Source organism: Centropristis striata, chromosome 12, assembly GCF_030273125.1.
Source record: "Centropristis striata isolate RG_2023a ecotype Rhode Island chromosome 12, C.striata_1.0, whole genome shotgun sequence".
NCBI lineage: Eukaryota > Metazoa > Chordata > Actinopteri > Perciformes > Serranidae > Centropristis > Centropristis striata.
The window spans coordinates 7599303-7624266 of record NC_081528.1 but is presented as its reverse complement, the minus strand read 5'-3'; the positions used below and the strand labels follow the sequence as shown (position 1 = coordinate 7624266).

At 40.6% G+C, this 24964-nt stretch overlaps 1 protein-coding gene across 2 annotated transcripts in view; it reads left to right on the top strand.

Moving 5' to 3' along the window:
- Window positions 1–1744: 1744 nt before the first annotated feature.
- The window catches only part of LOC131981598 (protocadherin-1-like), a 252684-nt gene continuing 229464 nt past the window's right edge, over window positions 1745–24964 (top strand). The window contains exons 1-3 of one of the 2 annotated variants that reach the window (XM_059345977.1): window positions 1745–2254; window positions 2385–2472; window positions 18230–19061. In XM_059345977.1, the coding sequence (XP_059201960.1) occupies window positions 18252–19061 (810 nt within the window). In that variant the 5' untranslated portion in view covers window positions 1745–2254; window positions 2385–2472; window positions 18230–18251. Of the gene's footprint in view, window positions 2255–2384; window positions 2473–10504; window positions 10777–18229; window positions 19062–24964 lie in introns of those variants that run through there. The other variant, XM_059345976.1, reaches the window with a different exon arrangement.

The following is a 24964-nucleotide window of genomic DNA, read 5'->3' as shown; positions in this document are numbered from 1 at the left end:
TACACTGCAAAATAATCTCCTTATATGTAATTAAAAGTTTTTTTAATTATTATTATTTTTCCCCACTTCAGTTTTTCCGGACTCAGTTAAAACAGAAAGTATGTGTAAAAAACATTGTTTTCCAGTCATGGGTGTCCTAAATAAAAGGCAAAAATTTTAATGGGCTTTTTTTCTACATGTATTTTTTAATTCTTTTTGAATTATGTATTTGGATTAGCTCTCCAAACAGATGTAGGCTACCGAAAACAGTGGCAGGCATGGGCAAAAAAAACCCTGAAAAATATCCATAATCCATATGTGTTGTGTGTAATATCACAGTACAGTAAGCTGCTTTGGATAAGAGCCTCCCTCCACATGCTGCACTGTGTAACATATAATCATATAACACACATGATGTTATGACCGCCTAAATATCGACACTTTTTATACTATAGACTTCATTTTTTAAACTATTATTATATCGTCACACTGTTAAAATAATCGCCTAAGTCATTTTTTGTCAAAATTATGGTAAAAATGTAATTATGGTAAAATCGCCCACATCCTTAGTTGATTTTACCCCTTTAAGATCATCACTTCTTTGACAAATTGCCACATTCATAGGCATCAGAAAAGAACCCAGCAAAGAAGAGCTAGAGGGAGATTGTTTAGTTATCAGTTTAGTTTATCAGTGTTTTATTGTTGACAGTAATATTAGTAACACTTTATTTTGAAGGTGTCTATATAAAAGTGACATGAGCGTGTCATAAACATGCCATGGGATGTGTCATGAACATTAATGACACTTTGAAGTAACATTAATGCTAATACTTGTCATGTCATGTTTCTGACAGGCTTGTGACTCTTATGTAGACACCTTCAAAATAAAGTGTTACCATATCTTGCTTAAGTCACAAAGGCATGTTCCAAAAATTGCCTAAGTCATTTATTTCTGTTAAGTTACATAATTTACACACAGTGTTATTACTAAGCCAATAGCCATCATTTGTTACATCCTTTTTGAGTGAAATGATCAATAAATGTCATATGTTACACTTTTGGTGCAGAAAAAATGAGTTAGGCGATTATTTTAACAGGGTGACGATATGTCCCCTGCTGTTTCTGCTCCACAGTGGAGGGGAAAAAAGAAGAAGAAGCCTCAGTGAGCTGGAGCTCTGCCTCGCTCCCGCGTTACGTGCCGCTACCTGCCTGTAGGTGGCGCTCAGAGCGCGAGAGATGGTCGCTTCATGCCTCTCCGTGGCAGCAGGACGGAGCCGGAGAGAGAGAAGGAGGCAGAGAGACGGTGAGGAAACATAAATAAAGATGGAGAGAGATATGACAGGAAAAAAAGAGGGAAAAGGTAACTCTTTATTTACTGTATATATGTGCGTAATGGAAGGAGAGAGGTTTGGAAGTTAGTCTTTGACAGTGTGAGAAAATCAGAAAATATGTCTTATAAGAGTCATATCAGAGTGTGTTTGAGTGTTCTTTTTCTTCCATTTAATTCCAAGTGATGGAGACTCTGACCTGTGACTTTAAGCTGCCGCATACATTTACAGTTTAAACGGTAAGGGGAAGAAAAGAGAAACCACATCAGCTCTGAGACATGGCAGCCAGGAGAAAAATGACAGAAAATGTTGGGAAATCCACGAAGAGTTAGTTGTTGGGGTGGATGCTCGCCCCGCCTCCCCCCCTCCCGGTGTAGTGTATAGAGAGTGTATAGGGGAGGGAGGAGGGGGGAGAGCGAGAGAGAGGGAGAGAGAGAGAGAGGGAGGGAAGCGAGCGCAGTCGTTTGGAATCACTCCACTTTCTCATCACACACAGTGCAGCCGCTCGACCTGCTCCGTGCTGGACCGGGAGGCGGACAGAGTTTGTAGCGGCAGAGCGGTGACCGCGCGTCGGGGTGGAAACTAACCGGACGACCGCTGCTGGCAACTCCCGGACCTACCGGACCTTGTGTTTCTTGCTTGGGTGATTTTTAACCGTTTTACCCCCCCCTTATCCCGGTGCTCCGTCCGCTTACACCACCTCCACCCCACTACATCCCCAAGTAGTGCCATCAGCGGAGGATGCTGTTGCTGCTGTCGGTACAAACCGCCCGGTGGTAAACGGAGTAGCAGTGAGTGACCCCGGTCCGGACGGGTGTTCCCCCGGCTGGGCTCCAGCTTCAGCCGTTCCCCCGGAGAGAGTGAGAGAGAGAAAGAGAGAGAGAGAGAGGAAGGACCGCCGGGTTGACGCGCAGCGCTGGTCACGACAGTAAAACTGGACAGAAATTGTGAGAGGAATTGGAGGAATAATTACCCCTGCCTGTGCGACTGGATTGTTTAATTTGTTTTAAGGTTTTTTTTTCGGCGTTGTGGATTGTTCATTTCGGGTTTTATCTTTTTTTTTTCTTCCCGGAGCAGCTCCGTCTGGGTACCGAGGAGGAGCGGAGCCTGTAGCCGGGCTGGAGCGCTCAGAGCTGGGGAACCGCGCGGCTCTCACCCGGTCCAGGTAGGAACTTCCCTCCACAGACCCGGTCCAAACATAATATTTAATCCTATATCTTTACATAAGAACATGCCTGCCAAACATTTTGCACATTTCATCCAAACCCTGCTGTCAGTGTGCAGGTCTGCAGGAGACGCTTTACGCACGACAAATAGGAAGAGTACATTCACTTTATTTCCATTTTCGCCTGGATGATCACTTTAATTAAAAAAGACACGTCTCTGAAGGCACGCAGACGTTTGCAACGAGCTGTTTTTAAAACACTTGTTGGTAAAATAAAACGATTGCATGTTCATATTCCGCGTCTAATCCCCTCTGATGGGTATTTTACCTATATTACACTACAGCGATATTGATCCGTATCGATCCCCTCCGTCCTCAACATTACCTCCATGTCTGTCAGTAATAAAATGCAGCTTCCTGTGGGTCACTCCGGGTTTCCTAACCTCTCTGAAACTGAAAAATCACTACAGTAATCCCGTACAGTGCATTTCAGGAGGAAAGTACAGTAGGTTGCTGTGTGCACAGTTCCCTATAGTGCATATAGGAGCTGCTTCTGCTGGGGTACCATTATATCTCCATCTCCAAGCCTTAAGAGTTCTGCAGGGACTCTCAGTCTATAGAGAAGAATATAAAATGGCAGTAAAAAAGCTCGTCATTATAATCAGAGGTTTTCTTCCCACTGTAATATTAGAGCTAATCTGCCTCCAGGGACTCCTGGGGCTGCTTAAAGCAACAATACAACAGTCCATTCATCTGAGGCTGCTCATAAACCAGTCACACAGGCGAGGGAGCGTACGTCTCTCTCCATATCTATTTCCCTGTAAATCCTCACACAGCACCTGAGGCCTCTTGGGCACCTGTAGCATCAAATTTGACACCATTTTTCCTTCACGTTTACCCCTCCCGCCTCTCTGCAACGAGCATTTTGTGTGTTTTGTTAACATGAGCTTAAATCCAAATAAAGGTGGCGGAGTTTCAGTGTAAACTGTAAATGTGGACAAACAAGGGGGGCAGGTGATGATGACTATCCGTTCACAGCCGCGCAGGCATGCGTCAACACTGGGGAATCCAGTCCGTCCGGTCCCTCCTGTCTCTGGCTTTCTAGTCCTTCCCTCTGTGCGGTGGAGGGAGAGAGAGGGAGAGAGAGGATGGGCGTTCGACCTGCTCTACATGAGAGAGAGAGAGAGAGAGAGGGAGGGAGGAGAAGAGGGGAGGGTGGGGGAGTTGGGTATTTACATGCAAACTGCATCTGCCTTTCCCTGACAGAGAGTGGCAGAGAGCTGTAGTAGTAGACGCCACCACCGTCGATGTGGTCCCTTCCCCTTCAGGAGCGCCGTGTGAACGTTCTGGAGATGTTTGGCGGGGCGCTCATGGGAAACGGGCTGTGTTGCATGTTCAGTCACTTGACCTTTGACCCCCCCCCCATCCCGCGCTTACTCCGCTCTGATCATTCCTTGTGACACTTTAAACGGAACTCAGCCTGAAACCTTCGTCGCAATAACGTTTGGCCCTTAACGGAGATGTTGGCGGAGCACAGCTGTGTGTGTGCCGGAGTAACAGCAGCATCCACCCTCTGCGTTGGTGGTGTTTTTGGGTAAAAAATGCAAATGCAGCAAGCGTTTTGGTTTTCTCGTCTCTTAAATAGATTTTTTTTAAAAGATGTAGCCCTGTCGCTTGTGCTTTTAAATTACAGTTTAACATATTTACACTACATTATTGTCAAAAAATGTTCCACAAACACATAAAAAAGCTCCTTAAAGCCTCAGAGGTTCGGGTTGTGGTTTTTGGTCAAACTGGAGGGATCCCCTGTGCACTATATCAGACGTTGGCTCAGGTTTCTGCCACTGTAAACGTATATTCCGGTTTATTTTGCAGCAAAGTGGATGAGGTGGAGATACTCTCATTGAGGTTTGCGGCCGGGTAGGACGGCGGGCCCGGCTGTCACACGAGCTTCTGCCGCCGCGGTGTCGAGGGGCGAGGTCGGAGGTTTGATACCAAGCCTTGGGATTCCTCTCTGCCTCCTCTAATTTGGAGGTGCATCAGTCCAATTTCGACCAGATAAAACAAACGTCTCGGTCATCCACAGCTCTGCGGGAGGGTGAAGAGGGGTGGGAGGTGGAGGATTAGTCAGCGGGGAGAGGAAGAGGATAAAATGACATAAAAAAGACAAGGAGGAGGAAATGGGGGAGGAGGAGAAGGAGGAGGGAGGTTGAACAGAGTCCGTTCTGCACATTTCTACGTAAAAATTGGAGATCTAAGCGAGCCGTGTTGTTAATGCCTGTCATTAAAATGGGAGCTGGGAGAGTGGAAATGGGTTTGGTGTGTGAAATGGAAGCACACACACACACATTCACATCCAAGCGCCGCAGAGAAAGAGGCGTCCACGCTTCCGATTATAGAGGTTTCACGCCAGGTTGCTCCACTTTTTTTCTTTTTTTCCCCCGTTTTTTGTAGTTCAGGTGTGACAACAAGCAAGTCGACAAGAATTGGGGAAGTCAAAAACTCACAAACACACAGAGGCAACAATTAGAGTCGTCGGAAAAGCTGCTTCGTTGACTAATAGGCTGCTAGGATCGTGTTTGAAGGAATCTGTAATCCATTGTTTCTTCCTTCATGGTGTCAAATGAGCTTCAACTTGCATGCTATAATCGTCCAATTCTGCCATGACAGCAGTTATATCTGATGTCATTTACCTGAAGCAACTGTCATCATCCCGGTAGCTTTGATTAAGAGCAAAAAACAGTTGGAGGGGTCACAGAAATCATTAGATATCCCCCCGAGGGAATCATAAACACCCCCAGCTAATTTCATGTAATATGTCAGTTGGTGGTAGTGAGACTGTACCGTCAGACAGATGGACAGATGTTGTTTCCTGCTGTAAAACTAGTCTAAAAGCACTTTTATTGAGCCGATGTTTTATCGCTGTATTGATTTTTTTTCAACCAGGCAATAGAAATGGGGGTTACAGTCGATTAGATGGTTTGAAGCTCGCTGCCTGCTCACACTCTGAGCACCAGGTGTCATTTTACACCTTCATGCAAAACACATCCCTGCATATTTACAGTAGATGGTGCATTTGTAATGTGAAAAGCACCATTTTTCTCCATCTGACAACGTTTTTTGGTCATTTGAATTCTCTTAACAGTCCAAAGATACTCAATGTACAATGTATGAAACGAAAGAGCAGCATGTCTTCACATGAGAAAAGCTGGATCCAGAGCATGTTTGTCATGAATTCTTGATAAATTGATTATGTAAATTGTTGTTGATTAGCTTTTGGTGGATTAATTGGCTTATTTCAAGACTAATCTGTTAAACGGTTCAGTATGTTTGAGCGCCACAGGCTGTGAACGATATAAAAGATTAAAGCTGCAGCTGTAGTGTATGTAGGCGCTGTTGTTCCAGTATAAGGTATTTCCGTAGTGTGATTGCACTCCATGCTGTATCGTGACATTCAAATAATATCAAGATGCTAAATAACTGTTGCCGATAGGGCGGCTGCAACAATTTTACCAGCTGATTTTTGTTTTTTAGCTGATATATCGATATTTTGTCTGTGTTGAAATTGCATTACATAAACGCCAAAGAAAGAAAGAAAAAGTGTTTTTTTTTTTCAATAGAGTCTGCTGACAAAAAGAACGATTGGCACAAGTGTCACTATAGCGCAATAATTCACACCTCTATCTATCTAACAAGGTGAATGTAAATGCATCCAGGAAGCAATTAAGATGGATTGAAGTCAGTTGCGTTTAACCATCAAAAATCTATTTGGTGTCCACAATGCGCTCTTACCCACTCCTCACACTTATTTGTTTAACATCATATGTGGGTCAGTGTATAGTTTGTCATATTTTATGTCATTTTAAAAGGTATATTTGAATAACAATATTGTCTGAATGTTGAATTTTGCATTTGCGTTGTGTTATTGTTTGATACTAATTTAATTTCCAGTTAAGTTTACTGTTTAAAACGTACTCTTCATTTATTTTTTAACCTTCAACACCCCAATTGGTGCATGTATTGTCATGGCCCTTTAAATACGTAATTTAAAGGATCCATTCGTTTCAATGTGAAAAATGGACAGCGGACAGTTTATTGGTAGAATTTTAAACTTTCGGATACCAGTATCTGCATAAATCTAAAAAATCCAGTAGGGTTCGGTTCTAATCTGTTTAAATCTACAGATTGAACTCTCCACTATATATCTATCCTCCACCACAGTGAGAGCGTCACTTTGGCGATATTAGCAGTGATTCTGCGCGTTCGCAGACACGGTCAGGTGTTGCGACAGCAGTAGTCTGTTTTCATTTTGTCTTCATGTGCTTGCCGTAGTCTGACATGTGGAATAAATATGTTGCTGTGGATTTAAAACAGCGTTGTGATGATTCCTGATCTTTACTTCATACCAGCCTGCTGTTCATCTGCCATCCACTCCCATAATCCCCTTCTGCTGCTGCTGCGAGGGGATCAGTGTGTGTGTGTGTGGTGTTTGTGTATGTGTGTGGTATTTGTGTGTTTGTGTGTGTGTGTGTAGATCAGAGGTTAGACAGCACATCCTGTCAGTAGTAAGGTCACACGTTTGATCCCAGAGCCGGTCCTTCCTGCCACAGTGCCTCTGAGCATGACGTTCAGGCTGAATACAGCGACACAACAGGAAGGAGACAAAACACCGAAACCATTAAAACCAGTGAGTCAGCTCCCAGTAATCCAATGTTTCCTGTCTGACAGTAAAATGGCCGTCACATGAGGCCATGTCACTCGGTCGGTTCACAGCAGAGTCATGTTCTTTTCATTTTCAGTCTCTGACACCTGATAACTTTGTCTGCCCTGCACTAACTATTTACTTAAGGTGTGGGCTCACTCATAAACTGTGACACATTATACGATGCCTGCTTCCTGTGTGGAGAGCTGGAGGTGTGTTACAGGTGCACAAAGTATGTATCATAACTCATGTACTTTGTGTGAGCGGTTTCTGTGATTGTGAGTGTACAGTCTGAATGTTTTTTTTATAAACCGAAATGTGTCCATAGCACAAATAATGAATACATTTACCAAAAGTTGGCATTGAATATCTCATCGGATTTGTAATTTTATAGATTTCTGACTTTATGTATTAAAGTTCTTGTTTGTTTGCTTGTTTAACAACATATAACTAACATTTGGGAATAAGGCTTCTTTTGTCAACTGAAATTTAAAAAAATTGTAATTTAAAAAAAGTATATCTCTTGTATTGATTTGGAAACTTGATTTTTTTTTGTCGGCACTACTATCAAAACATTTTCACAATTACATGCGGCTCTGTGGAAATAAAATTATTTAAAAAATGATGTTTTAAGACTTCGGGAGCTCTGTACAATTTCCCTTTTTGCATGGACAAAAAACTGAAATCTTTTTCCATACTTTGTTTTTGAAAATGGGTCGGTTGTTCCCACACCTTTGATTTATACAATACTGCTCTGAATCCCTCGTCTCCTTAATATTGTGAAACCTTACAATGTATGTGCGTTCTTAGTTATGTTTAGGGGAAAACTTTTTTTTTTCCAATTCAGAGTTGCAGTTTTGAACAAAGTACAGTTTAAAGGTTAAATATTGCGGTTAGCGCTGTGAAACAGTCACATTTCAGTTTGGTTTGGGACTTATTCTGCTAAGTTTAGCAATAGATTAGGTGGAACTGTACACACAAAGCACGGTTCGGCTCACAACTCGGTTCACACACCTCGGTTCAGTACGAGTTTGTTACAATGGAGGGAAAGCAATACAAAAATGCATAAGGCATTTTTTTTATATTGTGCATCAAAATTTTTGACGTAAAAGCCCAACTTTGGTGGCCTCTCACACATACTGCCACTCTTCCATCATATACACTGATGCACGTTTCTCTATCACCATGCTGGCATTGTTTTGAAGTGAAGACCAGTTTAAAAAGTACACGCTGTAGTGAATCACAACTTGTTAATCAAAACTATTTTATTAGAATTAAAGATAATATAGCCTAATATAGTAACCGGGTCCATGATATGCGCACCACGGCAACTGCGCAAACCGCGAAACTACTGGGGTTGGTCAAAATAAATATGATTGTTGGTGCATCCTGGTGGCTCACACTGGTAGAGCGCGTACCATTAAGGCTGAGTCCTTCCTGCGGAGGACCCGGGTTTGAATCCGGCCTGTGGTCCTTTTGCCGCATGTCCTCCCCTCTGTCTCCCCCTTTCTATCACTTTCAATAAAGCATGAAAAAAAAATCTTTAAAATATATATATATAGTTGTTACATAAATAACTCAACATTGACCATAACCAGTGGATGCACAGACCGTGGAGTTTGATGAAAAAAAAACATATAGCCATATGGGAGAAAATACATTTCCCTTGAAACTTAATTGACAGGAGCAGAAGAAATGTAATGTTAAGAACACCAGGAAGCTACATGTCATCATTAAAGTGTCACTTAATGACAGGAAGTTTCAAGACGGCAGCAGTACGTGACACTTTCATACCTTCATATACTTCATATGACAGTTTGAAATGTAGACGTGTACAACCAAGTGACACCAAATTAATTAATTAATTTCATTTTTTGTGCCGCTTTACAACATAAGACTGAACAGTGAAGTGTAAATTGTAAATCCTTCATGCAACGAACACATAGAATATACACAATACAGAATATATAATATATTTATACCTATAAATGTCACACACAGGACATTTTTTACAGTTTGTGCAGTATGTCAGTGTAGTGTGAGTCATTTCTAGGAGGACAGACAGTCTGAAAGTGTGTCACCATTTGTACAATTATGGCGCCTCACTCGTCTCTATGACGACAGGGTTTTTACCCCATCTTCCATTGTGGTCATTCAAAAACATAAATCCATGCAGAACACACACACACACACACACACACACTCACAGGTGGTGTCAGGAGGCAGAGAGGCTCTGGCAACAGTTGGCTGCTGCATCTGAATAGGGAGGATGTGTGTGTGTGCATGTATGTGTGTGTGTTGCTAATCTGGATCAAACAATGGCAGTGAATGGAGTCATTAGAGTAATCCCCTTTGTGCTGCAGGGTGGGGGGACCACACACACACACACACACACACACACACAGATGCACACACTGGACCGTCCAGGGAGAGCTCACCTCGACCATGAACATCCTGTCCTTCTGAGATCTGAAAACATCAAAGCATCTTTTGATTTGAGAGTGTGTGTGTGTGTGTGTGTGTGTGTGTGTGTGTGTGTGTGTGTGTGTGTGTGTGTGTGTGTGTGTGTGTGTGTGTGTGTGTGTGTGATATTTAATTCAAGCCAAGTCTGGTATGTGTGAACATGTAGCTCTGGACATTCAGGTTAGTGTAGTTTATATAAAGAAGACACACCTGCACACACACACACACACAGGTATAAAATACACACCTGTGAGGCCAGACAGAAACTTTTAGAACTGGTTTCCAGTTTGGCTCCAGGCCACCAGCTTTTCCCTTTTTTTTTTTACTGCCAGATTTGCCAGAATAGTTTCATAGTTTAATGGTTTGTAATTGGTCTGATAATGTTCCTGTGTAATTATAGAACACATTACTGCAATTAAACCGGATGCCAGGGATTGTGCAACCTTTTTATGCAACACAGATGACTTTTATTTGGTTTCTGTCACACTAACACACATTCACATTAAATAGATTTCAGTAAGAAAAAAGTGGTTCGCTAATTAGATGAAATAAACAGCAGCAATGGTGTGATTATATTTAATAGGGTTGGGAATCATTAAAACATTTTCTATACTAATGAAGATTTGATATGTAGTTTACCGAGCATTCTCGGAAAATACAACTTTTAAAATGTTAGATGTTTGGCTGAAGAGAGAGAGCGGCTTAAATCTGCAAAACTTTCAATGGAATCTGGAACTATCTGACCAAGTGTTTGAAGCAACTTTTGGTAATTTGGACTCATTTTGCTCTGTACAAAAAAGTATTACGCTTCCATTTATGAGGTTTAGTGTGTTTGCAGTGTACATTATTGATCTGCAGATGCTTTAAACTACAGGAATCTGTAAAAACAGGTCTTTGTTTTAAAAAATGCTGTTGTTTTAAAGTCTCAGCATTACTTCCTTGATGGTTGGGGGCGGGTACATGTGTAAAGGCACCATTGGGTTGTTTGTAATGGAGATGAAGGCTGTTGTTGGGACTTTATGGTTAACGCCCCCTCATGCAGCATGCAGTCAACACTGCAGATGCACTGCAGTTCACCAGGGAGCACCAACAAGTCCAGCAGCTCATGTTTTGGGATCTTTAAAGTTAAACTGCGACAGGTCAGTAGTTTACAGTTCACTGCTTCAGTGTCTCGTACCTTGTTTTTTTACTTTCTAGAATATGTAAAAGCAGTTTAGCGTACGGTTTCTACAAAGGTGTCTTGTGCACTCTTAAAACAGATGTGTTAATATCAACACTAGTTGTGTCAATAACAACACAATACTGTGTGTTAATATAAAGACCTCTCACTTTTTGTGTTACTTTTATCAGATTTCAGCAAAGTGATTGTGTCAAATGTAACACGAGATGTGTCCTTGTATACTTAGAGCATTGTGAAACAGGTTGAAAAACACATATTAAGATTGTTTTATCATAATATTTAGATTTTTACATCAATGTGATAAATCAGCACTCAGGATGAGCCTAAAACAAACTCTACAATATTTTATGTATTACCTGTAACTTTTTAAATTAGGTTTTTTCAGTTAATTTACAATAATATATGTATCAGTATTTAATCCCATAGTTTAGTATATAAGATGTGGTATTTTACAACAATGTAGTTTGGTATATTTTATTATAATGCCACTGAGTGATCTCTACGTGTGTTTTAACTGATCAAAATCAGCTGCATTGATCCCGATCAGGCTCATATCTCCTCTATCCTTTAAAATACACAGACACATGGGAGTGTGGGAGGTCAAGACTTTGAGCGAGTATGATTTTGCAAAACTCTTAATACTTGAGTTTTGTTTACATTGGCTTTGTTTGGCCTGTGTGCAAAAAATCTTGATGTGTTTACAGCTGCAGCAGTGAGTCAGGGTAATGTAATGTGAGGGCAGCTGTAACTATAGCTTGTCTTTCTAATGTAATGTAATGTACAGTCGTTAAAGTGTGTGATGCAGGTGGAACATTAACACGGAGACACACTCTGAATATCAATAGTGAACACACACACAGTGGGTGGTAACGGGGCCATTCAGCTGCTTTGTAATGTACAGACGAGTGCTGTTGTCTCAACACACGCCCTCTCTCTCTTCTTCTACTCCTCTATTGTGAGTCTTTGTCTCTCGCCCGTTCCAGCAGCAGAGTCAAACCGTCAAACAGTGGCTGCCTGGCTCCTTACACATGGAAATGTTACTGTCCTTATAAAGCCCTCCACTCTCTTTGTCTTGTAATGCCGCACACACACACACACACACACACATTCTTGTACTTCTATCTTTGTGAGGGCCTTCATTGTAATAGTGAATTCCCTTGCAAGGTTATACTAGTTTTGGATTTTTCATTAGTTTTGGTTTTAATTTCGTTGTGATTTTTTTTCCCAAATTCAGTAAGTTTTAATTAGTTTTTAGAGTGCGTTTGCTAGTTTTAGTTTAGTTTTTATTTTTTGAAATGCTTTAGTTTCAGTTTTAGTTTTTAGTAATGGGGTGGGAGATTAAAAGAGGTCACAGTGAATTTTGCCTTTATTTCCTTTGATTTATCCATCTTCATTATGTATGAAAAAAGTTGACAAAGACGAAAACAAAAGACATTTTCACTATAATTTTGGTTAGTTTTAGTTAGTTTTGTAACCACACAATACAGTTTCAGTTAATTATTATTTTTTAAGCTCATTTTTATTTTTATTTCAGTTAACAAAAATGTTTTTTGGATTCTAGTTTTTGTTATTTCGTTACGTTAACTATAATAACCTTGTTCCCTAGCCCCTTAAGTTAACCCTTAACCTAACCTTCACCATCACAACTAAAATAACACTAACCCTAACATTAACCTAATTGTAACCTTAACCCTAAAACAAAGTCTGAAAACCTAAAAAAAGCCTTTAAAGGAGTGTGGACCAGCCGAAGTGTCCTCACTTTGCAAAATTGTCCTCACTCTGTTGTTTAAAAACATGTTCCGGTGCTCACTATGTAGGAAGTACAAGAACACACACACACACACACACACACACACACAAACACACACACAGACTGGTCCCAGCAGCTTGTTCTCTTTGTACTCAAACATAAACATAAAAGCACACATTTTACACACACACAGTGGCTGGTCCGGTTGGTGAGAAAGTTTGAGACTGTGGGAAAAAGGACGAGCTGGACGATCCCTGACTCACCCGGGACGTCCCAAAGGAGACACAAAACACACACACACTTACACACACTACATGTGAACAAACATGTCAACAAGAAATCACTCCACTGATTTTTTTGTTCTCTTTCCTGACATTCGACCCGGTCCCAAAGTCCTCACGACCCCTAGAGCTTTCTACTGTGAGTCCACATGTTACAGTTTACATTACGGGACAAATCTTTTACATTTCACATGACAGCTGTGAGCGAACGAGGGAAGTGGGTGTCGGATTCCATGTGAGTCTCGGATGATTGTGTTGTGGATTTTTTTTGCAAGGGCTCCTATTTTATTTTTACAGAAAATATGATCTTTAATTAGATACTTGATGAGGCTCTTGAAACTCTATATAATTTATTTGGAGGGGAAATGTGTCTGTAAGCCAAACTATCAGCAACAGAAAGTTGGCGTCACATCTAATCTGATCAGATTCATTCATTTTTAGCTTTTCTATCATCGGACAGTACCAGATTTTAATCAAAAGTTGCCAATTTTAAGCAAAGTTAGTGTTTGGCTGCTTGTATTTGGGCAACATTTAGCATTTGGCTTCTTCTGCTGAATGAAAAACATTTTTCAAACTAGTTTTCAACAAAAAAGATATAATTGTAACAACCTAGATTTAGATAATACTGACATCCATCTGCTGCTGCTGCTGGTTTTATGCGGAACTGAATCTGCACTAGTATGTAAACATTTCAAACAAAAACCACCTTTATACAAAATCTTTTTTATTTTAAATATATCAGACAAATATTAATATACAAGTGTATACATAGATTAGCTTCTCAACCTAAAATCCACATTTTCATAAACTCCTGCATGTTTTTATTCCCATAGCAAACAGTGATCTACTCCGTCAAGCTGTGCTGCCAAACATTAATAAAACTAAAACGACTTTATTTCATATTGTAGATGAGATCCCACAGTCTGAATATTCAGGGAAGAGTTTATCAATGTATACACAAGGGATGCAGAATATTTCCATTTGATGTGATGGTGTAGCCTTTAAAACACAGAGACTTTAGAGAGACCAGATTTGTGTCACTGCAGTGTGTATTGTATGCAGATAAAGTTTGACTATTTCACTCACAAGATTACATATACTTCTATATTGATATTTGATTGAATACAGAAAGAAAAAACAAAAACTGCATGTTATTGTGTTAAAAATTAAGATATATTAAGCTAAATCCACAATTAGTTTTCCTTTGTCCTCTTGTCCCCTTTTCTAGCATTTGCTGGCAGGTTTAAGTGGCACTGTTAACCAAACTATACATCAGGATAAAAACAGAAAAAGAAAGACAAAAAAGAAGTACAAACATAGTCCATTTGGTGGCATTTTTTCAACAAATATAAACTAGAAGTGGAAAAAAACTATAACTGGAAAATCTGAGAAATAGCACTTAGTTTGAGTTTACAGTCATAATAGTGGAAATATGTATAATATTATGTTTAAGAATACATTACATGTATGTAACTTAAAAACAAGTTATATAATTAGTTTGAAAGTGACTAAAACTATAAAAAAAAATAAGATCAATCATAATTTATGTAAAAAGAATGATATATTTGTCAACATCACATCGTCACACGAGTGTATTTGCGACCCAGACTGGATGGCTCTGTTTCGAGCCGACAGACTGTTGTGTTCAGCGGGACATTAGCAGACTGGACGTCCTCCAGTAAACACTGTTGTGCCATCTCTGTTGCCACGGTGACGTGTGAAATGCCGCAGGGTTAGAGGTCAGAGGTCGGTGGTTTGTGGGTATTTGGCAGTCCTGCAGAAAAATGTGAGAAAGAAACACACACATACTGTTACACTTCAACACACACACACACATGCATTCACATGCACATTCACACTTACAAACCCCCCCACGCTCATACACTCACACACACACTCATTCACATTCATGCGGGGTAATTAGGTGTGTTTGTGTCACTGCGGGGAGCCGAGCAGCCGACACTTCAGACGAACAACTGGACAAAAGCAACAACACTGTCAAACATTTACTGCTTTCAGCCTGTTGGTTGTGAGAATTTCTGCTTTTTTCTGTTTCAAATCTCCGTAAATGGAACATGTTACAATTTATGGACTAAAAGATAAATCAATTAAAAGTAAAAAAAAACAATCACTAGAATAATTAATAAGGAAATTGACCATGTGTTATACAAAACATCTTAAATTTTGCTTTCCTTAACTAAAAAGTGAGCCTTTTACTCTTAAAACATCTCTTTTTTCTCTCTCTCTCTCCAGTTAGAAGTTGAATCATGGATCAGTGAAACACCTAATGGCCAAAAGTATGTGGACACCCATACATGGCTTGCAGTCAGCATTAGGTTCAGGACTCTAAGCAACAAACAACAAAATCAGATCTAAATGGAGCTGCTTTGGCACTGTGCATTTGGCCACATAGTGTAAAGAACTGTTTCTGTTTTATTCATGGTGGCTGCACCAGTATGAACCTGTGAAATTGCAGAAAGCCAGGATAGCATCTGCCTCAGTTGGCCAGGGTTTTTCGATATCATTTTCAAAATAATCATGTTAAATACACTCTAGAAGAGATAATCAAAGTTCAATTTGCTCTTCCATAAATTTGCAGCACTCCCATCAAATCAAACATACAGATAACAAGACATCAGATGCGCATATCTTGAAAATAAAACCATGCACTTAAGCATAATAAAATCAATTCAAAAGATGATGGAATTGCTAAAAGAGCTATTCAAACTAACCTAATGTACAGTTTATGAGACATGTTCATGAACTTTGTGGTGGAGAATAAAATAGAGAGAATGATCTGAATTTTCAGCAGTAGAGCTTGATTCTGACCTTCAGTCTGAGTACCAAAAGCTGACCAGACACGTCTTTCATAGTCTTGTTTACTTTTTCCTTTCATTACACCTTTCCTGAGTTAATGCAAAAGGTTGCAGATTTTAAGACTATTTCATTTTTTCAAAGGTCATGTACGGGTGTTTCTCCGTCCACGACAATTAACCTTTCTTTTGTTAAATGAAAGAAAGGTTTTATAAAGTCTCTGTAGCCTCACATAATGATGATACACACTTTTATCTGTGTGCAGACAGACAGAGGAGGTGTGAAGGGTCATTCGGGGTTAAAATAAGTGTATTATATTGGTTTTGTGAAGCTGCTGAACAAGAGTTCAGACTGTTGATTCACTTCATGTCACTGAATGAATGTGTACAAGGCCTGACTTCTCCTCTCACACTGTAGGAGACTTAACAGGCTCAGAAAATACAAGCCTTTACTCCCACACACACACACACACACACACACACACACACATATGGACACACATGCTGTTCAGTAGCACTCAGTTAACTCTGTGCATGAGTGTTGCAGTGGTTTGAGGAGGAGGATGACACCAAGACTTCCTGATTCCTGCTCAGCATGCTAGTCCATGTTAGAAAGTGTGTGTGTGTGTGTGTGTGTGTGTGTGTGTGACTCTCCAAATCAAGGACGTGAGGAGAAAAAAAAACACCCTCCAGATTAACCTCGTCGACCTGCAGCCGAGCAACTCCTACAGCACGAAATACAGAGTGTGTGCGTGTGTGTGTGTGTGTGTGTGTGTGTGTGTGTGTGTGTGTGTCTGAGATGAATTACTGCCAAGCAAAAGAGAAAAAATGTGGAGACTGAGAAAAGAAAAGAGGAAGAAAGAGTTTATATCTGGCTCAAAAATAACATTATGGATACCAGGCTTCAGGTGAAAAGTCAGTTTGTGAGTAAAACATTCAGCCTTGATCATGGAGGCATCATCAGAATGTGATTTGCTGGCGTCGTTCAGACTTAAAGAAAAGGTCAGATATTGTGTTTTATGTCTGAGGTTGTGTTTATTACATTGGCCTGCTGTTATTGTTCACTCAATCTGACATTTTAAAGCTCTTATAAAGACTTTAATCTGACTTTAACAGACAACTAGGACGCGTTGAAGACTTCAGATGTCTGAAATGATGCTATCTATTATTCAAGATCTTAATTGTTGGAAAAAATAATCATATACATACTGATCCTCTGCTGGGACACCTAAAGGGCTGCTATATTCTCATGGTTAAATGTTTTTTGTTGAATGATTGTAGCTATGAGGATGAACCAGTTTGATTTCTGACGCATTGTACTAACCAGTTCTCCTTGACTATATTGCAGCCACACAGACATTAATGTGATGAGTCAGTCTTGGCCTGATTTACTCACAATGACTACTACTGCCCTCCTATTAATGCTGCCCACTGGGCACTCTGGATATATCTCATCACCTCTAAATACATATTAAAGGTCAGATTGTATGTAATTCTGTACTGCACAGTATGTCTGCATACATCAACTTGTTCATGCATATGAACCGGTCATATATTTTTATCTTTTGGCCATTTCCACAAGTAGAAATCTGCATTTATACATGGATTATTTGCAGTGAAAATGCAAACTATAAACCAAACTCTGCATTACATATTATTATTCTCTCAGCCCCAACAGAAAAACTACTAGCACATGCATATAAACACATTGTTTCTTAAGCTAGATTTTGACAAAGGTACCATTTAACAGTATTTAAAAGTATTCTAAAAATTGCAATCTAATAATTTACTACAGGGCCAAAAGGTGAATAATACAATAATACCCCATGTTAGAGGAGGATACAATGACCTAAAGACTTTTAAATTCTAGATACAAAAAGTAAAATAAATTAATTCTGTCCACGTTCAACAGCGTTCGGTGGCCAAATGTCAAGACTGCCTGATCATAAAAGCTGACAGCCATTTGTGCATCATGCAGTATTTTCTCCCCTCTGTTGTTTTATAATGACGTGGTAGTTTTTCAGTTGACCTCAGGAAGTGTTGCCGACCACCTGTGTGACACTAAAAGCTAAAACATGAACACATTGTGTCGCTGCTGTGCGTCTTAAACGTCATTCTTTCTGTTCTGATCAGCATAAAAAGCTTTTATAAAGTCTCTGAGACTCGCAGGTGTCCCGTTCCTTCTCGCTGCCTCTCGTCAGTATTTTTGGTCGAGTGTCGCCTGCAGCGGCGTTAGGTTTGTCTTCCTGTCAGAGCGGCCGAGTGGCAGCAGGAGGAAGTCATCACTCTGTGCTGCTCGGCTGCTCTCTGCACACTGTCGCCGGCCGTGAGACCGGGCCTGAAACCCCGTCACCCTCTGGTCCCGCAAATAACTGTTTGGGACACATTTAGTGGCCCAAGGAGACAAATTCGACAATCTATTCCTGGTCGGCGCTGACATAAATCTGCGGCAGGAGCAGCTCTGTAGAGTCCACTTTCTGTTAGTTTGTGTCTGTGTGGCGTTTGGAGGATGAGTGACCGGTTCCCAGCGCTAATCTGTTTCCTCTTGTCCCTTTTCGTCTCTTTCAGAGGGGTGCTGTTGGGCGGAGACATGGCGATGCTGAGGTGGGAGGTTCTGCTGTTCCTGGCGGTCGTCCTGGCGTTCTCCTGCAGCGCCGCACCCACCGACATCCTGTATCGAGTTCCCGAGGAGCAGCCGCCAAACACGCTGATTGGAAGCTTGGCGGCGGACCAGGGCCTGCCCGACACCGGCCACCTCTACAAGCTGGAGGTCGGCTCTCCGTATCTACGCGTTGACGGCAAGACGGGCGACATCTACACCACCGAGATCCCCATCGACCGCGAGAAGCTGAGGGACTGCCGCAACCTGTTTGATGGCGACAAATGCTTCCTGGAGTTCGAGGTGTCGATCACCGACATGGTGAAAGGAATCGGCTCGGGGCCGCGGCTGATCGAAGGCCGCATCGAGGTGCTGGACATCAACGACAACACGCCGCAGTTCTCCTCGCCCATCCTCTCCCTGTCCATCCCTGAAAACACGCACATCGGCGCCCTCTTCTCCATCCCCATGGCAACCGACAGGGACTCTGGTAGCAACGGAGTGGCCGAGTACTCGCTGACCACCGTGCCCGACGCCGAACAGCTCTTCAGCCTGCAGGTCGCCGTGGACACGGACGAGAAGCTGCCTCAGCTGGTGGTTATGGGAAACCTGGATCGGGAGAAGAAGGAATCGTACGACCTGAACATCCGGGTGGTTGATGGCGGCAACCCTGCGAGGGCGAGCAGCGCTCTGCTGCGGGTCACCGTCACCGACCAGAACGACAACGCCCCGAAGTTTGAGAGGAGTCACTACGAGGCTGAACTGCCGGAGAACAGCCCGCAGGGACACTCTGTACTGCAGGTCAGTAAACACACACACACACACACACACACACACACACACACATACACACTGACATACAGGGCTTTCTAGAAATTCATTGAAAACATATTTGACCTGTTATGACCACAGATTATCACATCTGAGGACAAAAACTTACATCAGCGGATAAAAAAACAGCCAGAAAGCTTAAACCAAACTTTAATTCCTACGATTTTGTCCACTCCAGTTTAACCTTTTTTTTAACCTTTTTGTATTATTCTTGTAATTTGAAATACGACTAAAACAACACATTCTTTGATAAATTGATTGACAGAAAACGTATCAAATTCAATCCAATCCACTTCATTTATATAGCAGGTTTATGGCAAACACAGGGTTTGTAAAGTGCTGCACAAAACCACAAGAAATAGATCACACAATAAAAGCAAAATAAATAAGATAAGTAGCCAATAAAACAATAAAAGACCATAAGTTGAAATAGCACAAACTAAAATTTGCATGTATACACATAAAATCATTAAAAAAAATCATAAAAAGATCATAAAATCAAGACTCTACGTGGTGTTAACAGCCAACGTATCACAACAAACTAAAGGATAGAGTCATTTATCAAGCCCAAATGTCAAACATCCTCTGGTTCCAGCTTCTTAAATGTCAGAAGTTACTCTTTATTTTTCATTTTCTATTGAGTACTTTGACAAGGCATTTGAAGACATTGGAAAACATCACCATGGCCCGGCACCTCCTGATGGGCCTTCTGAAGTATTTTGCAGACTTAAATGGTAGATTTATAGAACAGGAAATCAATCTGTAGATTATTCAGTGATAAAAAATAACCTCTGGTTGCAGCTCTAATCTGAAGCGCCGACTTGGGAATTAAAAAACAAGGGTGTTAAAAGTTTTGTTACTTGTTCTATTCCAGATCAGTGGTTCAGATAATTCAATTAAACTGGACTTGTGATGTGAGACTTCATTGCAAGACAAACAAAATATCATTAAAGTGACAGGAGTGATGGCCTAAACAAAAAACCCAGGATGAAAACAAATATACTTTTCTTTCAGGGGACTGGTGTATAAAGCAATTTGAGACAGCTTGAAGGGAACTTCTGGGTTCAAGTGGTAAATGTTCACCTGTAAGACTTCTGTTTCATATGTAGATAAAAGGTCAGGACAAATCCTGAGCAAAAATTCCACATAAATCTGACTCTTTCCTTCAGTGGGAGTCTGGCCCTCGTCATGTCTGAGTGCTGCTGCTGCTCCAGAGTTTTTCTCGTCCACCAAACATTACAGTGGAACCTTTTGGCCCTGTTGGTGATAACACTGAGAGCTGCAGGACAACACGGCGCACTGACTGCACATAATATGCTGCTCAATTATCCGTACAGACAGATGGTGCGTTGGAGGTGAAGCAGGGCGTGGGATCGCCGCGTGTAGTCACATATTAACCACTGATTCAACTTCACCTTTGAGCCTCGTCCACCGGGGGCGGCGGTACATGTTGTCAGCCGGAGCTGCGCCGAGCGGGAAGGTTCGGCTTGGCTCGGTGAACAAGCCCACCTCACTGTATCATCCTCCTCCTCTTCGCTCCCTGACTGCGACGCGACCAGCCAGCCTTCCAGCGAGCCGTGCATGACTTAATCTGAGTCAGTCATGAGATTATCCACGGGGCTTATTGGTATTATTGCTCTGGATGTGGCTCATTGCATTTCAGAGAGCCGCAGAATTCATTTCACTTAACGTGCATTTGAGGAGTGATGCTTTAGAGGCAGCGGGACAGCACTGACTGACGACCCTGACCTGCTTAAATCGTCCAATGGTGGCACAGACATGTATATCCCTGCTTTTTGACACACTTCTTAAAGGAGCATGCTGCTTCCTTTTACATATTTTAACCTATTACATTTCACTTCATTCCTTCCAAGTGGGATTTTTATTACTGTAAGTGAGCAATGAACATCATCAGGTCTTACTACAGCCCCCTTTTTAATGAATAAATATTCAAAACATTGAATATGAAATGAACAAGAACGTTCTTGACTTTATTTGACCGAAAAAAAAAGCTTAAATCAAGGTCCACTTACTAGCCCAGGGGTCTGCAATATTACTAATAGGCCATAATAAGCATTTATGAATATGATTTCGTAAGAAATATCTCAGGAATCGTAAGCTCGCCTAGCTAGAAAAAGTCAAAACTAGACTTGAAGTTGACAAAATTTAGAAGTAAAGGCGCCGGACTGGAGACTTTCATAAGTTTTGAAAGCTGTGATGCACATTTTAGTTGACTTTTTAATGGTATTTGAATACATATTCCAATGGGCTGACGCCAATGATCAATAAAAATAAACATATAACAATAAAAATGTAAAGAAAACAGTAATTCATTTTGTATAATTATTTTGTCACAGCCACAGGGAGCCACTGCAGACAGCCTGAAGAGCCACATGCAACCCCATCTCATGGTTGTCTTAATCAGTAAAATACCTAAATAAACATCAACATGTCTTCTTAAAGCCCCCTTTAATGTTTAAATATTAATCACAAGAAAAATTAATGAGTATTAAAGATCTTGTCTAGTTGACAGCGCATCTTAACTGTTTTTGCCCATTTAGTCACTAGTATTTCAGTATTGGTAAAATGTAGCTTTCTCCAGAGCTTTCAACCTCATCTCATGGTCTTCCTATACAGACAGAGTCAAGAAAGATTTTAAAATATCACAGTCATGATCAAAGTTAAAACTCAATGAAATTAACTAGTAAGTGTATGTTGCATCCAAATGTTTTATTTAAAAAAATACATTTTCAGGATTCCTACAAACAGTTGGAAAATACTTATTTTGAACCAGTATGTTTCCAAAGTTAGCAATATGCTTGAATTCAAATATAGTCCTTGAAAAATTCATTAAATAATCATGGTTAAAGCATATAATTAAAGTCACTACAACCTAACAGCTAGTAAAATAAAAAATATATCATTATGCATTGATTGCTGTGGGTATAAATGAATTATGTAAACTTCATTAAGAGCTCAGTTTATCTGCCTTGTGGGTGTAATTTGATCAGATTTGTTAGAGAGCACAACTGTCATATTTTGATTCAAATCTGGCTCTTGCACCTGATTGGTGCACTGCATAATGTGACATCACATTAGCACCACCCACTTCAGACCAGTAAGAAAAACACAGAAATCTGTCATGTAAATTGTCCAAAACGGCTTTCAATGTGATAGATTTGTGTTCTCATGCAGGAACCCATCAACCAAATTTGTGGTTTTCTGGGTCTTTAGCTGACTTATAATCATAAGATTTCTTTGATTGATTAATTAGATGATTGTAGATTTGTCACATTGTTCCTCTAGTATTATTGCCCCTTTTCAGATGAAGGATCTCTTCAGATCCAAAGCTTGTTAGAGACAAAAGAATAATTGAAAATATTGACGGAGTCATTTTCCCTAATGAATACCATCCAAAAGAAGATGATAAAAAGCATTAAATATTTCCCTGACTCTCAGCTGCTTAATCAGTTAAAAAGAGTCCGGCTGAAGCACTGAGCCTCCATGTAATTGCGTGTGTTTTAGTGAACTATAAACTAGACAGAATATAAACTGTGATGGATTATCTTTCTGTAGTGAGTTTGAGGTCTCTGCTGGATGATTTTTTCAGGAATAAACTGAATCTTACAGCCTCCTTGAGGGAAGGTAACTTGTCTCAAAACTGACGGCTTAATTTGAAAAATATTCGGGAGAAATGAGAGGTTTACTGTTGCAAAAACGTGCAGGGAATCTGGTCTGCTCATTTAAGAAAGCAGTCGGTCTCGCTGGTTAATTGTTAACTGTGAGATAAACCGTGTTTATATTTGCCGTTTGCCTGGACAGAGCGGCCTTGGAGAGCAGCCAACTCAGCTCTGGCCTCATCACAGCAGCTCAACTGTTCAATACACAATTCTCAGAAGCTGTCAATAATTCACCGCTGTTTGGTGATGTCTGCTGCTTAAAGCCACACCGGAGGAAAGGAAATCAATGGGCGGGAGAAATTATAATTTCACTTTCATGCTTTCTTTAACCTTAACCTCTGCGACTTGGATCAGTGACTTCCACGGTCACCCCCGGGTGCCGGTGACGGTCTGTCACAGTGTGTGATCCTGGGTGAGCAGGAAACCAGATATTTATTATGTGGCAGAATGAATCAGAGTCTGTGTTAAAAAGAAACTCTCAGAGATTCTGTAGGCTGCTTTAACCTTTTAAACCCTGATTTCCTCCTTAAATGTTCGATTAAATGTTGTTTTTTTCACATCCCACAACCTCATGTATTCTGCAACAGGTTCTTCATGAAAGCTTTATGCTGTTTACACTCAGTGAAATGTTAAAACCACTGACTCCATGTTTTTATGGCTGTAGCATCCCATCAAATGGAAATATTCCAGATGTTTTGTGCAAAATTTCAGCTTGACATTAGGATAAATATGGAACTATTTGACCTTTGAGTTACACTTAGTGCTTTCTTTCTTGCTTAATGTTTGAGGAGACTATTGCTAAACACTCATGTGTGTATAGTAAATAGTTGTGACAGACAATAGTTGCTCAGCTCTGCTTTGCATAAACAATGGCAACAGGAAGAAACAACTGGCATGGCTCTGTCTAGAGGTAACAAAATTGGCCTACCAGCACCTTTAAAGCCCACTAATAGACATGAGAGAGGTATAAATCTTCTCCTGCAAGTCTTTGCAAGAAAGTGAATGAGTGTATTTCCCAAAATGTCAAACTATTCCTTTAAAACATCAGCAGAATTTGAAATAGATTCCTGTGTCCGTTTCCCAAATGACATGAGTTTTATTGTCTGTTTAAAGGGGCTTAAATAATCCCAACTGGCAGATTTCTTTTTCTTGTTTTGTAAGAAACCAATATTTTTAGCACTTTAAATTTTTTAGGAGATTATTTTTGCTGAGTGCAGGCTTGGCCCAGATCCATTTCTGCTTTAAAAGGGAATAATGGCCTTTAAATTTAAAAACCCTAATTACATTACTGTAAGTCCCAGGTGAAGCCTTTAGAAAAACGCTGAACCAGCAGCACCTGGGACATTTAAATCAGCTGTTCAACAACTAGTTCATTTAAAACTACACACAGCGACCTACATTTCTTAACAGCAGCCGTGGCATTGAATGAATGCAATTAAAAAGTATTAGATGTGTAGATAGAAAGACATACTAATGAGTACATCCTAAGTGATATTCTGCTGACTGATAGTACATCCTAATTGACTAATTACCTCCATTTACTTTGGGTTTGGGCATATGAAGCCAGATCGTGTCCGATGCCGGTCCGTCCTCTCCCGTGTCCTAATGGGCCCCGAGGAGCCAGGGCTTTTCTGATAATGAGAGCAACATTAACATTCACTCATCTGCCCATTAGATGCCAATGATCCACTGCACGGCCGTTAAATGTTGTTGTGTGGGTGTGTGCACTCAGCTTTGATCGTCTATTATGTTTCACACACAGCAGAAAAAACTCCTCCCCCCTCAGGAAAACACAAAGGGCTTTGTAGTGTTGCATTAGTAATGGTTGTGACTCTTTGTAAGTCAGATGATCTAACTAATCATTGAAATGTAACTGAGGTTATAATGGGAAAACAGGCTGCCAGTTACCTCTCAAAGATAAAACTAAAAATTGACAGAAATTAGTCAAGTGGGCTAAAATCAAAATATGTGTGGTCAATCTGCCTAAGATACATGAAAGCAAGTCAAAACAATACAACCCTCGAGACTTTTATTGTGAAGTTAAAGGTGTTTCATACAGGAGATTAACTGATTGTCATCAAAACTGAACAAACCATGCGTTTAAAAGGCAAGATGTCAAATGAATTGTCTTATTTTGACCGGTTTATTTATGCAACTTCCCTAACAGCCTTGAAAGATTTGACCTGGTGTTCT